Here is a 14,872-nt window from a genome sequence, read left to right on the forward strand (position 1 = left end):
ATCAGCACCAAACCCTCAACTCAGTTTCCACCGGCCCCACTAATCAACTGTCTGCAAGACCTCAAAATCTGGATGACCTCTAATCTACTCAAATTGAACAGCAATAAAACGGAGCTCCTGGTCGTGGCCCCCAAGTCACTGCTCAGGAAGGTTGGGGATCTTCTGCTGGAAGTGGATGGCTGCCCTATCACCCCATCCCCCGTAGTCCGCAACCTGGGTGTCATCCTTGACCCCACCCTGTCATTTCAGCCTCATATCAACAACACCACAAAATCTGCATTCTTCCATCTGAGAAACATCGCAAGACTTCGACCCTCACTCTCAGACTCAGTCACTGAAACACTCATCCACTGCTTCATCTCCACCCGTCTGGACTATTGTAATTCCCTCCTCACAGGTCTCCCCTCCAAAACCTTGGACCGACTGCAATATGTTCAGAACTCAGCTGCCAGGGTTTTAACTGGCACTAAGCCCTGGCAGCACATCACCCCCATCCTGATGCAACTCCACTGGTTACCTGTTAAGTCCCGGATCAAGTTTAAAATCCTCCTACTCACCTACAAGTCCCTGCATGCTCTGGCCCCCCGTTACCTCTCTGACCTCCTCCATCCCTACACCCCCCTGCGGTCCCTCAGGTCCTCTGCTAAGGACCAGCTGGAAACCCCCCGCACCAGACTCAAGACCTTTGGGGACAGGGCCTTCTGCGCCTCTGCCCCCACTCTGTGGAATCTGCTCCCCCTCCATATCCGCTGTGCCACTTCAGTGGAGTCATTCAAAAAGCTCCTGAAGGCACACCTCTTCTTAGAGGCCTATGGCCTTTAACCTGCCCCCCCCCCTGTGTACACCTCTTGTTAAGCGACCTTGGGTACCTTGAAAGGCGCTATATAAATTGAATTTATTATTATTATTATTATTATCTGACTACAGAGAGGAATGTACCATCACATCGAGGACTGTACCATCTGACCACAGTGAGGACAGTAACATCTGATCATAGAGAGGACAGTACCACCACAGAGAGGACTGTACCACCACAGAGAGGACTGTACCATCACAGAGGACTGTATCATACTGACCACAGAGAGGATTGTACCATACTGAACAACACAACGACACAATTGCTTGCACTGGACTACATGCGTTGGTGTCATTCTTTCAAGTTTCATTAATCTTACTCCATATGTGACATGGTTCAAGTTTATAGCATTAGTTTTGGCTCTAATATATTTATATATATATATATTTGAGCCAAAACTAATGTTATATATATACACATAATGATGTTTTGATGTCCATGCAGCATGCAATCAATACACACTGTCAATAATGTATGAGGGTGCTGCATTAGTACATGTTCAAGTTACACCCTAATAATGTTAGCTATCCGGGATGTCAGCTAAAAGTATTAGCTCCTGTTCGGGAAGTACCCCCCTCTCCCCTCTCCTCTCCCCTCTCCTCTCTCCTCTATTCTCCTACAGCGTGGCTCTGGTTCAGGCTTCAGACCGGAGCTAGCTTGGCCCAGCGCGGTCCTGGAGGTCGTGGCCCACAGCGGTCAGAGACAAGCAGAGAGAGACGGGAGCCCGGGAGCAGTTCTCCAGTGCGGCTACACTTTCCACATGCTCTGAATGTAGGCTAATGAGATTCACAGCCTCCCTATCTCACTCTCTCATTCTCTTTTTACTCCTCCTTCTTCTTTTTAATCAAAGCCTGCTTTCCTATTCATGTATGGAACTGAGAACACCGAACTTGGAATTGTGCACACACACACACACTCACACACACACACACACACACACACACACACACACACACACACACACACACACACACACACACACACACACACACACACACACACACCATCTTTTAAAAGATAGTACAGATCTATTCAGTATATACATTACCCTCATTAAGGTGCTAGTTTTCCCTGCCACTGCTCTCAGCAAGAAGATCTCTGGAGGAGGCGATGAGATGGATGAGAGGTCTGCCTCTTGGTACTCCTCTTAGATCAGAATCCATAATCAGCACTTCAGTTAAGAGAATGTCTCTGGGGTCTGATGCAGCACGTAGCCCTGGCTGGGGGCTCTACCCTTCAGGGGAGAAGCCTCCCCTCAATTGGAACCCTCCCATAATTGGAACCCTCGCTTGGAACCCTACCCTTAATTGGAACCCTACCTTTAATTGGAAGCCTCCCTTTAATTTGAATCCTCCCCTGAACTGGAATCCTCCCCTTAATTGAAACCCTCCCCTTAATTAGAACCCTCCCTTTGATTTGAATCCTCCCTTTAATTGGTGGAATTGCAGTCCTTATAGCGAGTCAAGGAACATGTGAGAGTCCCACAGGATCCTGACATTAGAAAGAAAGGATGGTGGAACGTCAGGTGACATCATCAAAAAAAGGGCTTAAAGATAAGGGAGGAGTATTAGAATAAAGAATGTGGAAGCCAGTAGAACAGACCGCAATGTAGCTTCAAAAGGCATGGATCAAACACTGGTTTGGATCAGACACAAAGACGATACAGTAATAAACAATCCACCTCAGAGGGCACACACACACACACACACACACACACACACACACACACACACACACACACACACACACACACACACACACACACACACACACACACACACACACACACACACACACACACACACACACACTCTGCTTCTGCATCACATCCCCTTTTCTTTCAGGCAGGAGCTCAGAGCAAATTTGCTGCACTGTGTATCGGTGGAGCCCTCCCACACCGACACCGACACACACACACACACAAAAACACATACACAACACATACACAACACATACACACAAACAAAACACAAACAAACACAGAGAGTGTTCACACACACACACACGCACGCACACACACACTCACACTCACACTCACACACAGTACACACACACCACCAGAGCTGACTCTACAGAAATGACTGTGAGGGCGTTCAGCTGAGAAGTAAAAGGTTTGTACTTTGTGGTCCGCTGTGAGACTGATAGAGCGCCTGCTACCAACACAGATGGCAGAATTCATTCTAAATTTAACTCAAATTAGTAAACGTCATGACGTTTGTTCTGGGCAAGTTCAAAGGGATCTGAGTCAGGGGACAGAGAGAGAGCTCGGAACAGAGAGGCCAGAGAGGAGAACGAACTGTTGTTTTTGACCAGTGAATTGGGTCAGTAAAACCTCTGGTTGTGCATCTCAATGTTATTATTATATCCTTTATTTAACAAGGTTGAGTCTCATTGAGATTAAAATCTCTTTTACAAGAGAGACCTGGCCAAGATGGACAGCAGTACACAGTTGCAGCATAACACATAAGACAAAGTACAAGTTCAATACTAAGTGCAATAATAATAATACATTTAGATCATTAACTACAACTGCAATTTCCAATGGAGTCCGACATGAACTTCTTTACAACAGCTTTAAATTCACTGAGAGTAACTAGGTATTGCAGCTTTAGCTGCTTCTGCAGGTAATTCCAGGAATATAGTGCAAAAACCTTAAAAGCCTTTTTTCAAAGGTCTGTCCTCAGTTCAGCAACAGTCATAAGGAGCATGTCCTGAGACAGTAACCCATGGGGGACACGTTTCCGGGACATATGCAGTGACAAATAACAATGGGGTTTACCTAAAATCGCCTTGTAGATAAAAACATACCAGTGACTAATACGTTGCATAAAAAGAGAAGGCCAATTAACTTTTTAGTACAAAGTAGAGTGGTGAGATAAGGCTCTGCTGTTTGAAATAAACCTGAAGGCTCCATGATACAATGTGTCCAACATATGTAGACAGTGAGCTGATGGATTATGGTGTACAACAGATCACCATAATCAAGAACCGGCAAGTAGGTAGCTTCGACTGGAGAGTGTCCGGCCTCAGGGGAAAAACATGATTTGTTCCTTAAGTAAAAGCCACCTTTGGTTTCAGCTTTTCACCAGATTTTGTATGTGAGTTTTAAAATTTATGTGGTCATCGATCATAAATCCAAAGTACTAGCTGGAAACAACCTCAATTTCATTACCTTGAGATGTTACAATTTGCTGATTTAACACCTTCTTTTCGGAATTTGAAAATACTATAAGTTTGGTCTCTTCAGCATTAAGAACAAGCTTCACTTGACAAAGCTGAGCCTGAACTCTATCAAAAGCACTTTGCATGTACTGAAAAGCCTTACTGAGCATGGATGCACAACAATAAATTACACTATCATCTGCATATAAATGAAAAGAGACATTTGGGACATTTTGTCCAAGGCTATTATGGCGCGTTTCCACTGGAGTGTGCGGGTTCGGTGTGCACTGATCGCGTTTTCCACCCGCAAAATTGGGCGTGACACGGACTGAGCCGTATTGAGCCGTACCCGTCTCGCAGTACTCCTCCGTTGGGTTACTGAGATGCCTGAAAGGGTGCTGGCAAGTTCGAGCTACACACGCCGTCCGTTGATTTGTCGAAATAATTGCACTTCCGTGCGACAGGGGGAGAATAACAAACAAACACATAATCCGCGAGGCATTTCTGGACAACGGCGAAAGCTTCCTTTATTGAAGTAAATGTCAAGCCAATGTTTGCCGTCCTTCTTGGACGTCCTACATTGTTGATCTTTGTTCATTGTGCGCGTACTTTTTCCTTGGATTTATTAGCAGGCTACACTGTGTCGGGTTGCTATGAGGTCACAATGCTATCGCCATCCGGCTTAACGCCCCCCACCATAAGGGTACTGTCGGCGTTGGAAATTCAGGTCACTCAAGGCTTCCAGCAGGTAGCCAACTTCAGGTCTCTCAAGGCTTCCAGCAGGTAGCCAGCCTCAGTATATCCACAGCTTTAAGAAGGTAGCCAACTTCAGCTCACTCAAGGCCTCCAGCAGTTAGCCAACCCGATTATATGAGCTGTGTAAAAACACAGCTCATCAAAAAATGTGAGTTAAAAGTAGAGAGCAGGATCAAATTTAGCGTAAAAAACGCTTAAAAGACAAAAAGACAAACAAAGACTAACATGCTGCCATCAACATTGACTAATGTTCTGGGCTCGGTGGAAAGTGCTTTGCTGCAAAAGCAGTGAAATACAGCAGCTTCTAATGGGTCCCTTGTGCTGACATCAGGCTCACAGTGGGCCTGAGCTCTCATTCATCACTACAGTAAGAGATGACCTTACAGTGGGCCTCAGCTCTCATTCATCACTACAGTCAGAGATGACCTTACAGTGGGCCTCAGCTCTCATTCATCACTACAGTAAGAGATGACCTTACAGTGGGCCTCAGCTCTCATTCATCACTACAGTAAGAGATGACCTTACAGTGGGCCTCAGCTCTCATTCATCACTACAGTAAGAGATGATCTTGCAGTGGGCCTCAGCTCTAATTCATCACTACAGTAAGAGATGACCTTACAGTGGGCCTGAGCTCTCATTCATCACTACAGTAAGAGATGACCTTACAGTGGGCCTCAGCTCTCATTCACCAGTACAGTAAGAGATGACCTTACAGTGGGCCTGAGCTCTCATTCACCACTACAGTAAGAGAAGACCTTACAGTGGGCTTCAGCTCTCATTCACCAGTACAGTAAGAGATGACCTTACAGTGGGCCTGAGCTCTCATTCGTCAGTACAGTAAGAGATTACCTTACAGTGAGCCTGAGCTCTCATTCAGACGCTACAGTAAGAGGCTCTCTTGGGCCTCTTTGTCTGTGAGAGGCAATATTTCAGGGAACTTCTCTGCAGCGCAGTGAAAGCATCTTTTTGGAAACTTCATAACCTTTTCTGGCTAAGTGCTATGAGGAAATAGACGTTAGACATAAACTAAAATGATGGAGCATTGTGTCCTCTATCATGGAGATCTAGTGATCTCCATTGGTTTGGTGAAACATGCACCACACACTATGGTACTAAAGAACAGAGAACTGGATTCAAATGATAACAGGAGCAGTTCAAGTGGAACTGAGTGGGGCCCGCTGGGGCAGAACATTTCCCCTGAGAGAGGGTGGGTGAAGAGAGGGGGGGGGGGGGGGGGGGGGGGGGGGTCATCGATCATAAATCCAAAGTACTAGCTGGAAACAACCTCAATTTCATTACCTTGAGATGTTACAATTTGCTGATTTAACACCTTCTTTTCGGAATTTGAAAATACTATAAGTTTGGTCTCTTCAGCATTAAGAACAAGCTTCACTTGACAAAGCTGAGCCTGAACTCTATCAAAAGCACTTTGCATGTACTGAAAAGCCTTACTGAGCATGGATGCACAACAATAAATTACACTATCATCTGCATATAAATGAAAAGAGACATTTGGGACATTTTGTCCAAGGCTATTATGGCGCGTTTCCACTGGAGTGTGCGGGTTCGGTGTGCACTGATCGCGTTTTCCACCCGCAAAATTGGGCGTGACACGGACTGAGCCGTATTGAGCCGTACCCGTCTCGCAGTACTCCTCCGTTGGGTTACTGAGATGCCTGAAAGGGTGCTGGCAAGTTCGAGCTACACACGCCGTCCGTTGATTTGTCGAAATAATCGCACTTCCGTGCGACAGGGGGAGAATAACAAACAAACACATAATCCGCGAGGCATTTCTGGACAACGGCGAAAGCTTCCTTTATTGAAGTAAATGTCAAGCCAATGTTTGCCGTCCTTCTTGGACGTCCTACATTGTTGATCTTTGTTCATTGTGCGCGTACTTTTTCCTTGGATTTATTAGCAGGCTACACTGTGTCGGGTTGCTATGAGGTCACAATGCTATCGCCATCCGGCTTAACGCCCCCCACCATAAGGGTACTGTCGGCGTTGGAAATTCAGGTCACTCAAGGCTTCCAGCAGGTAGCCAACTTCAGGTCTCTCAAGGCTTCCAGCAGGTAGCCAGCCTCAGTATATCCACAGCTTTAAGAAGGTAGCCAACTTCAGCTCACTCAAGGCCTCCAGCAGTTAGCCAACCCGATTATATGAGCTGTGTAAAAACACAGCTCATCAAAAAATGTGAGTTAAAAGTAGAGAGCAGGATCAAATTTAGCGTAAAAAACGCTTAAAAGACAAAAAGACAAACAAAGACTAACATGCTGCCATCAACATTGACTAATGTTCTGGGCTCGGTGGAAAGTGCTTTGCTGCAAAAGCAGTGAAATACAGCAGCTTCTAATGGGTCCCTTGTGCTGACATCAGGCTCACAGTGGGCCTGAGCTCTCATTCATCACTACAGTAAGAGATGACCTTACAGTGGGCCTCAGCTCTCATTCATCACTACAGTCAGAGATGACCTTACAGTGGGCCTCAGCTCTCATTCATCACTACAGTAAGAGATGACCTTACAGTGGGCCTCAGCTCTCATTCATCACTACAGTAAGAGATGACCTTACAGTGGGCCTCAGCTCTCATTCATCACTACAGTAAGAGATGATCTTGCAGTGGGCCTCAGCTCTAATTCATCACTACAGTAAGAGATGACCTTACAGTGGGCCTGAGCTCTCATTCATCACTACAGTAAGAGATGACCTTACAGTGGGCCTCAGCTCTCATTCACCAGTACAGTAAGAGATGACCTTACAGTGGGCCTGAGCTCTCATTCACCACTACAGTAAGAGAAGACCTTACAGTGGGCTTCAGCTCTCATTCACCAGTACAGTAAGAGATGACCTTACAGTGGGCCTGAGCTCTCATTCGTCAGTACAGTAAGAGATTACCTTACAGTGAGCCTGAGCTCTCATTCAGACGCTACAGTAAGAGGCTCTCTTGGGCCTCTTTGTCTGTGAGAGGCAATATTTCAGGGAACTTCTCTGCAGCGCAGTGAAAGCATCTTTTTGGAAACTTCATAACCTTTTCTGGCTAAGTGCTATGAGGAAATAGACGTTAGACATAAACTAAAATGATGGAGCATTGTGTCCTCTATCATGGAGATCTAGTGATCTCCATTGGTTTGGTGAAACATGCACCACACACTATGGTACTAAAGAACAGAGAACTGGATTCAAATGATAACAGGAGCAGTTCAAGTGGAACTGAGTGGGGCCCGCTGGGGCAGAACATTTCCCCTGAGAGAGGGTGGGAGAAGAGAGGGGGGGGGGGGGGGGGGGGGGGGGGGGGGCGACGTTGTTCATTCTCCAGAGGGGAGGATCCATGAAGAAATCAATGAGGGATCTACAGCCACATATAGATCCATCTCTCTGGGGTGGGGAGACACCCATCCACTCTAAAGCACAACAACTCCACCAGACCCTTTCTGAACTGAACGAGCTGTTTTCAACAGGAGCAAAAGAGAAGCTACAAAGTGAAACATGAACCTATTTTAAGATATGCCATTTCCCCAGTGGAGACAATTATTTGAATACATCAGCAACAAGTATCCACTCACGTGTTCTGAACTACCACAATGCTTTGCAAATGCATGTATTTGTTCTATCTTCTATAAAACCTTGCACATCAGTCAATAGATTAATATCGATGTAGCACGACCACCATCTATTTCAGCCAATTGCCCTGGTGTATATATGCTATGATGTCTCTTACTGAGGAGACAAATTAGATAAATGTAGTTGTTCTGCCTAGCGGGGTTAGACCAAACAGGCATTTGGCTCTGAAGGATCGCTCTGTTGATCCTTTGACAATTAATGGTTTTGAAATGATAAAAGATAGAGGAACATAACATCTTCACGCCCTGAGACACATAACATGACAGTTCATGATAAGACCAGCGGATAGGGGAACATAAAGTCTTCAGGCCCTGAGAAATGTTCCATGACAGTTCATGTTAAGAACAGACGATAGAGGAAAATAACATTATAATCCGCTGAGACAAGTAACATGTACTGCTTGAACCGAAGACAGGACATGAACTTCAATGGAAGTGTAGAGAACAAGATAGATAATGATATTCCAATGCTTAAATGGTGTTAGCATGTGTTAACGGTTGCTTGGTGTGGCATGTGCATGTGTTCTCTCTCTCTTTCACTCTCTCTCTCTCTCTCTCTCTCTCTCTCTCTCTCTCTCTCTCTCTCTCTCTCCGGACCGGGGCTCTCTTTGTGAGGTGAAGTGGAGCATGAACATGTCTGTGATGTATAAAGGTTATAGGGATGACATCACAGCTCGCTTCCTTCTGCATGCCCTCAGCTGATAGCCTTGTAGCTTTTAAAATGATGTCAGCCTTTCCAAACCTATGATGCATAACGATTAGAAAGAGAAATATTTCCAAATCATTTAATTGTTGATGTGTGTGTTGTTCTAATGCGTAATGCCTATTCTGAATGTGTTTTACTGCAAAGCACAACTAAGGCCTAGATCCTTCATCAAACATGGGAGTGGTTCATCCTGGGAATGAACAGCCCGGGACACAGCCTGGGAGTGACCAGCCTGGGAGTGACCAGCCTGGGAGTGTACAGCCCGGGAGTGAACAGCCCGGGATGAACCGGAAGTGAACAGCCCGGGAGTGAACAGCCCGGGATTGGTTCATCCCGGGAGTGGTTCATCCCAGGACTGGTTCATCCCGGAGTAAATTAAGTGATATAAACACATATATCTGGTTTCTCTCTTTATCTTCTAAATGTCATGATCTCTATGTGCTAACGACCGATCACAAAGGAATTGCACCAATACCTAATCGCCATAATGACTCTAAACTAAACTGAAATGTGTGTCCTAATCAATTTCCCCAGTTTACAAAAGAAAGGTGTCATGAACCACCGCTGAGGAGAAAGGACTAATTTAGGCAGATCCCTGATCTGAGTTAAGTCATTAAAGGTGGGGATCAACTGCAATTCTGGAAATCATCTGACGACCATACAACAGCATAATAGAATCATAGCATCATAGTATAATAGCAATCAAAACACTACAATAGAAACCATCCAACAAATCTGAAACTCAACCTCATAATTGCGGTATTAATGAATGTCAAATGCCTGTGAGTATGTATGTGTGTGTATGTCTGTCTTTTGTGTCTGTTTGTCTGTCTGTCTGTCTGTCTGTCTGTCTGTCTGTCTGTCTGTCTGTCTGTCTGTCTGTCTGTCTGTGTGTGTGTGTGTGTGTGTGTGTGTGTGTGTGTGTGTGAGTGTGTGTCCAACTGTGTTTCTGTGTGTGTGTGTGTGTGTGTGTGTGTGTGTGTGTGTGTGTGTGTGTGTGTGTGTGTGTGTGTGTGTGTGTGTGTGTGTGTGTGTGTGTGTGCGTGTGCGTGTGTGAGGACAACCAGAGTTAGAGAGATGTATTTGGGGAGATAAAGAGCGGAAAAGAGACTTGGTCAAACAGCCGCTCAGGGTGATGCGCGGGACGGATGACGGCTCCGGACATCAGCCCGATGAGCCCCTCGGCTCCCCGCCGCTCTTACCGCAGAGCAGCTGCATCCACGCGCACGTCTTGTATACCGTGGCCGTGTTGCAGAAGAAAAAGAGCGCGAAGCAGGCGATGCAGCCCAGGATGAGCACCACGGCCAGCAGTACGAGGAACGAGGCCGCCTTGAAGGCGTTCGATGGGATGGAGCTGAAGTCGGCGAATGTACCCTGGCAGGTGAGCTCCCGGTCGTTCCTGGGGTTCCCCCCTCCCACGCAGTAGTTGAACAAACCGAAGTGACCGGCGTACGGAGTGTTCATACTGTCGCCGATCCAGAAAGGCTGGAAGAACACCACCACGTTGATGATGGCTAGAAGTATGGTGAATATGGCCCATAAAACGCCGATGGCCGTCGAGTTCCGCATGTAGTTGTCATGGTATATTTTGGAAGCTTCTTGCGAAGGCAACATCTTCCTCCCGGCCGGTGAGGAGGTGGCGATGGGTTCTCCTCGGGTCTCCAGAAGCGCTTCAAGGGGAACTCCGGTGAGTAGCGTTGGATGTATAGAGAACTCACCTCACCTAAAGTGCAATCATACAGAATTTGACAGATAAAAGCGCAGATTCAGCTCTTTAAGAATAAATAAATCCAAATGATCTCATACAAAACCATTAGAAAAGCGACCTTCCACCGCGAGAAGAGGCTCTCTGCCTGTCAAGTCGTGAAGAAACGACTGAGTCCATCAAACTCGGAAACAGCAGACCGGTGGTTCAATAAGAGATGTTTTCTGATGATGTAAGCCGTCCTTGAGTTCATCATGTTGCGGTGTCTTCTGCGCTTCAAACGAGAGGAGACGACGTGTTCGGTGGATCGCCCGGGATCCTCTGGACCACGCATCTACAACTACAACAATACTGCATAGGCGCTACCGAGCAGAGAGAGAATCGCTGAGCTGCACTCAGCTGGAGGGAAGAATAGAGTACTGCCCCTGTACTGCATGGAGGAGGGTTAGACGCTCGTCTCCCCCCCACCCCCCCCCTCTCTCTCTCTCTACCTCTCTACTTCTCTCTCTCCCTCCCTCTACTAACTCTATCCCTCTCTCTCTACTTCTCTCCCTCTCCTTCTCTCTACCTCTACCTCTCTGTCTACCTCTCTCCCTCTCCCTCCCTCCCTCTACTTATCTCCCCCCCCCCCCTCTCTCTCTCTCTCTCTCTCTCTCTCTCTCTCTCTCTCTCTCTCTCCCTCTCTGTTTGTTGGATCATAACGTTTTAAATAACCTATACAACCTCCGCCCCAGTTGTTGCAAGACGATGACATTTACGAATACAACTTCTGTATGGTTGCCTATAATAATACTGTCATTGACCAGCAGACGTACTGTGGGGGTTAGTTATAATAATTGTTGGCTTTTTATTGATGAGTTGAAGTCCAGTCACAAATAACATGAAAGCACTTCATCTTATCAGCGGTTATCGATGCAGAGGTCAAATGTCAGCAGGACAGCAGTAGTCCTGGTCCTGGACCTGTCCCCAGTAGTCCTGGTCCTGGACCTTTCCCCAGTAGTCCTGGTCCTGGACCTGTCCCCAGTAGTCCTGGTCCTGTCCCCAGTAGTCCTGGTCTTGGACCCGTCCCCAGTAGTCCTGGTCCTGGACCTGTCCAGTCCTGGGCCTGGACCTGTCCCCAGTAGTCCTGGTCCTGGACCGGTCCAGTCCTGGGCCTGGACGTGTCCCCAGTAGTTATTTTATTCATAAACAGAAAGTGTCTCTTGAGGGCAGTGTTGCACAAACTGTTTTTCTGGAGACCCATTTATTTTAAATTACAAAATATCGCGACCCAATTCACAATAGGCCTTATCTATATAATCGTGAGAATAACTAATTTGTGCATAAGTGAACATTCCTGAAAGTTTTTACTGCCAATTCCGCATCCCCTTATATATTAACCATTTTGCCATTTTGAAGGGATAAATCACAACTTAGTTTTATGCACTTGTTATTGAAAGCATAATACACGTATTAAATACTTTAAAAATGAGTCCAAATAAATGCATTTAGTTAACATCTCATTGTTTTTATTTCCTCTCATCAGTAAAACAGACAATGTATGTTAGCCTTTCAACTAGATACAATGTTAGAAGTAAATGTATCAGTTACAAACATTACAACCATTCAGTACTAACAAAACCATGCTTCTTGTTGAAAGTTCTTCAAATGCTAATGTGTAAAAAATAAATAAAAGAAATGTATTTCAATTAATTTGGCGACCCAATTCAAATCTCCCGCGACCCACATGTGGGTAGCGACCCAGTCTTTGGGAAAGACTATTCTAGGGCACATTGGACTGAGGCTGGTAGACTGATGACGTGGTATGCTCTATCCCCAATTTTTTGAGAACCATTTTAAAATCAACTAACATAAAATGAGATCCTCCAGACTGAACCTCCTTTGGCAGACCGACCCGTGGGAAAAAGACAGCCATGCCTCCAATACACTCTTAGAAATTATATCATGCAGAGGAACTGCCCCTGGATAGGGGCGGTAATACTTTTCTCTTCTTATGCAAGTGTAGTTAGTCAATCATAACCCGAGAGACAAGCTCTAGATAGACAGGCAGCAGTTCTAGAGGAGTCTGGGGGAATGGTTTGGTTTGGTTTGGTTTTCCCACCATCTTACAAGTGTGGCAGCTTTTGCAGAATTTAACTACATCTTGGTTTATTTATAGGCCAGTAAAAATGTTGTCATGATTTTCTCATGGGTTTCCTGATTTCCAAGATGCCCACCAGAGGGATCTCATGGGTCTCTCGCAATATTTCCTTCCGGAAAGTGAGAGGGGCAACCATTTTTCCTCAGTTGCAGTCCTACCTTGAGGACGCCTCCACTTACGGCAAAGCAGCTCATCACAAACTTTAAAACCTTCAGGGACCTGATCAAGTTCTTCCAGGGTCATAGCTCCAATCTTTGATACCTCCAATACAGGGTCGTCCTATTGTTTTTTAACTAGCTGAGAGTGTGTACATCACCGCTAATATCATCAGACCAGCAAGGGAAAGAAACGGGAAAGAAAGAGAATTACCACATAGGGAGCACCTCCTGAAAGTCTGCTTCTATCTGGTTCATCTCTGGCACTGCAGCAGGGGAACCGCACACAACGGCCGCACAAGGGCTACCCTAGCAGACAAGGGGGGACTTCAAATTCACCTGATGTAAAGGAGCTGACAGTAAAGAAGGCACCTCTTGATCACAACCAATGTCCGTTACTCCCTGTATCACTGAATGATCCCCCATGGAAGTCTGATCTGAAAGTAACTCTTGATTAAACATACACAATGACTGAGCTCCCCCCAAATGTTCTGCAACATGACCACAGGATACCACTTAGCTCCATCAACAGACACAGAGCCCTCAAACAAAAAAAACCTGAAATGTTCCATCAGTCAAGGCCAACCACCCTCGGGTGCTGGAATGATGGAAGGCTCCATCGGGGAACCCTCCATAGTGAAAGAGTTTTTCCTGACCAACAATGGACATCAAGGCCACCGATTTGTTCAGGCCTTCTCCTTCCTACTTGAAAGCAGCTCCTAGCATTGGGACTTAAATGTCCCATGGCATCACTTAATGAGGTTTTCTAACATTCATATGAGTACTCCTAGCCTGCCTATGGTCCCCCAGTACCTAGCTATGCTACCTCCCCTTTCGCTGCTTTTCCCAATGAGCTACGGTCGTGTGAGCGGCACATGTGTGTGCGTGTGTGAATACACACTGTAACGCAAGTGTTGTACCCTTCTTTGTTATTTGGATAACCCTTCTGCTGTTGGTGTTATGGCGAATAACACGTCGGGTTCTCTGCAACTCTGGTATTTCCACAACGAGACTCGTAGTGGGGGTTATCTCAGCCATGGTTAAGAAGGAATAGGGGGAAAAGGAACTTTGGCTTTGACTCCCTGGAGTACATGAACCGCGAAATGAAGGAGAAAGGGATTGTTGCCCGCGGTTGTCTCTCACCGGAGCCCCGCTGCCTGCTGTCCGTTGCCGCCGCGAGGCACGCGGCCCGCTTCGGCATCAGGGCTCCGGCGGGAGACAATCGCGGGCAACAATCCCTTTCTCCTCCATCTTGCAGTTCAGTCTACTTTAGATTGATGTGGAAGTGGCAGAACCAGAGACGTCGGAGAACCTGACGCAGTCGATTGAGATTCATAATATCGTCTGGAGGTGCACACAGCTTTCTGCCGTGATAATATATATTATATGATGTAGATATCTATGCATAATATCCTATTATTTAGATATAGAGCTCAAGGACTCCCGCCGGAGCACCCAGAGTGTTCTAGAATATTTACAGAACACGGCCAAAGTCAGTGTGGGCCTCGCCATTGCAATACATCCACTGTTAAGAGAGCGCATGGTACCGTGGCTGCAAGCTGCTCAAGGCCACACCCCCACCCTCCTCCTTGACCCGCCTCTCTCCTCCTCATTTCATTAAAGCTACAGACACTGAAACAGCACATTTGATCAAAGCTCAATGTGCGACTGGCTCGTAGTGGCTGCAATTCTGCACCATGGCTGAATTTCGGGGACGTCTGCAAATACTGTGTTTGGAGCAAACTAATATCTATATTAAAGCATCCTTAAAGT

At 46.3% G+C, this 14,872-nt stretch overlaps 1 protein-coding gene across 1 annotated transcript in view; it reads right to left on the reverse strand.

Annotated features, from left to right (window-relative positions):
• lhfpl4a (LHFPL tetraspan subfamily member 4a) overlaps positions 1-11,211 on the reverse strand; it is a 35,233-nt gene extending 24,022 nt beyond the window's left edge. Inside the window, exon 1 of the mRNA XM_030374963.1 lies at positions 10,302-11,211. Within this exon, the coding sequence (XP_030230823.1) occupies positions 10,302-10,713 (412 nt within the window). The 5' untranslated portion in view covers positions 10,714-11,211. The remainder of the gene's footprint in view (positions 1-10,301) is intronic.
• Between the last annotated feature and the right edge of the window lie 3,661 nt (positions 11,212-14,872).

This window comes from Gadus morhua, chromosome 13 (assembly GCF_902167405.1).
Source record: "Gadus morhua chromosome 13, gadMor3.0, whole genome shotgun sequence".
In the NCBI taxonomy this organism is placed as follows: domain Eukaryota; kingdom Metazoa; phylum Chordata; class Actinopteri; order Gadiformes; family Gadidae; genus Gadus; species Gadus morhua.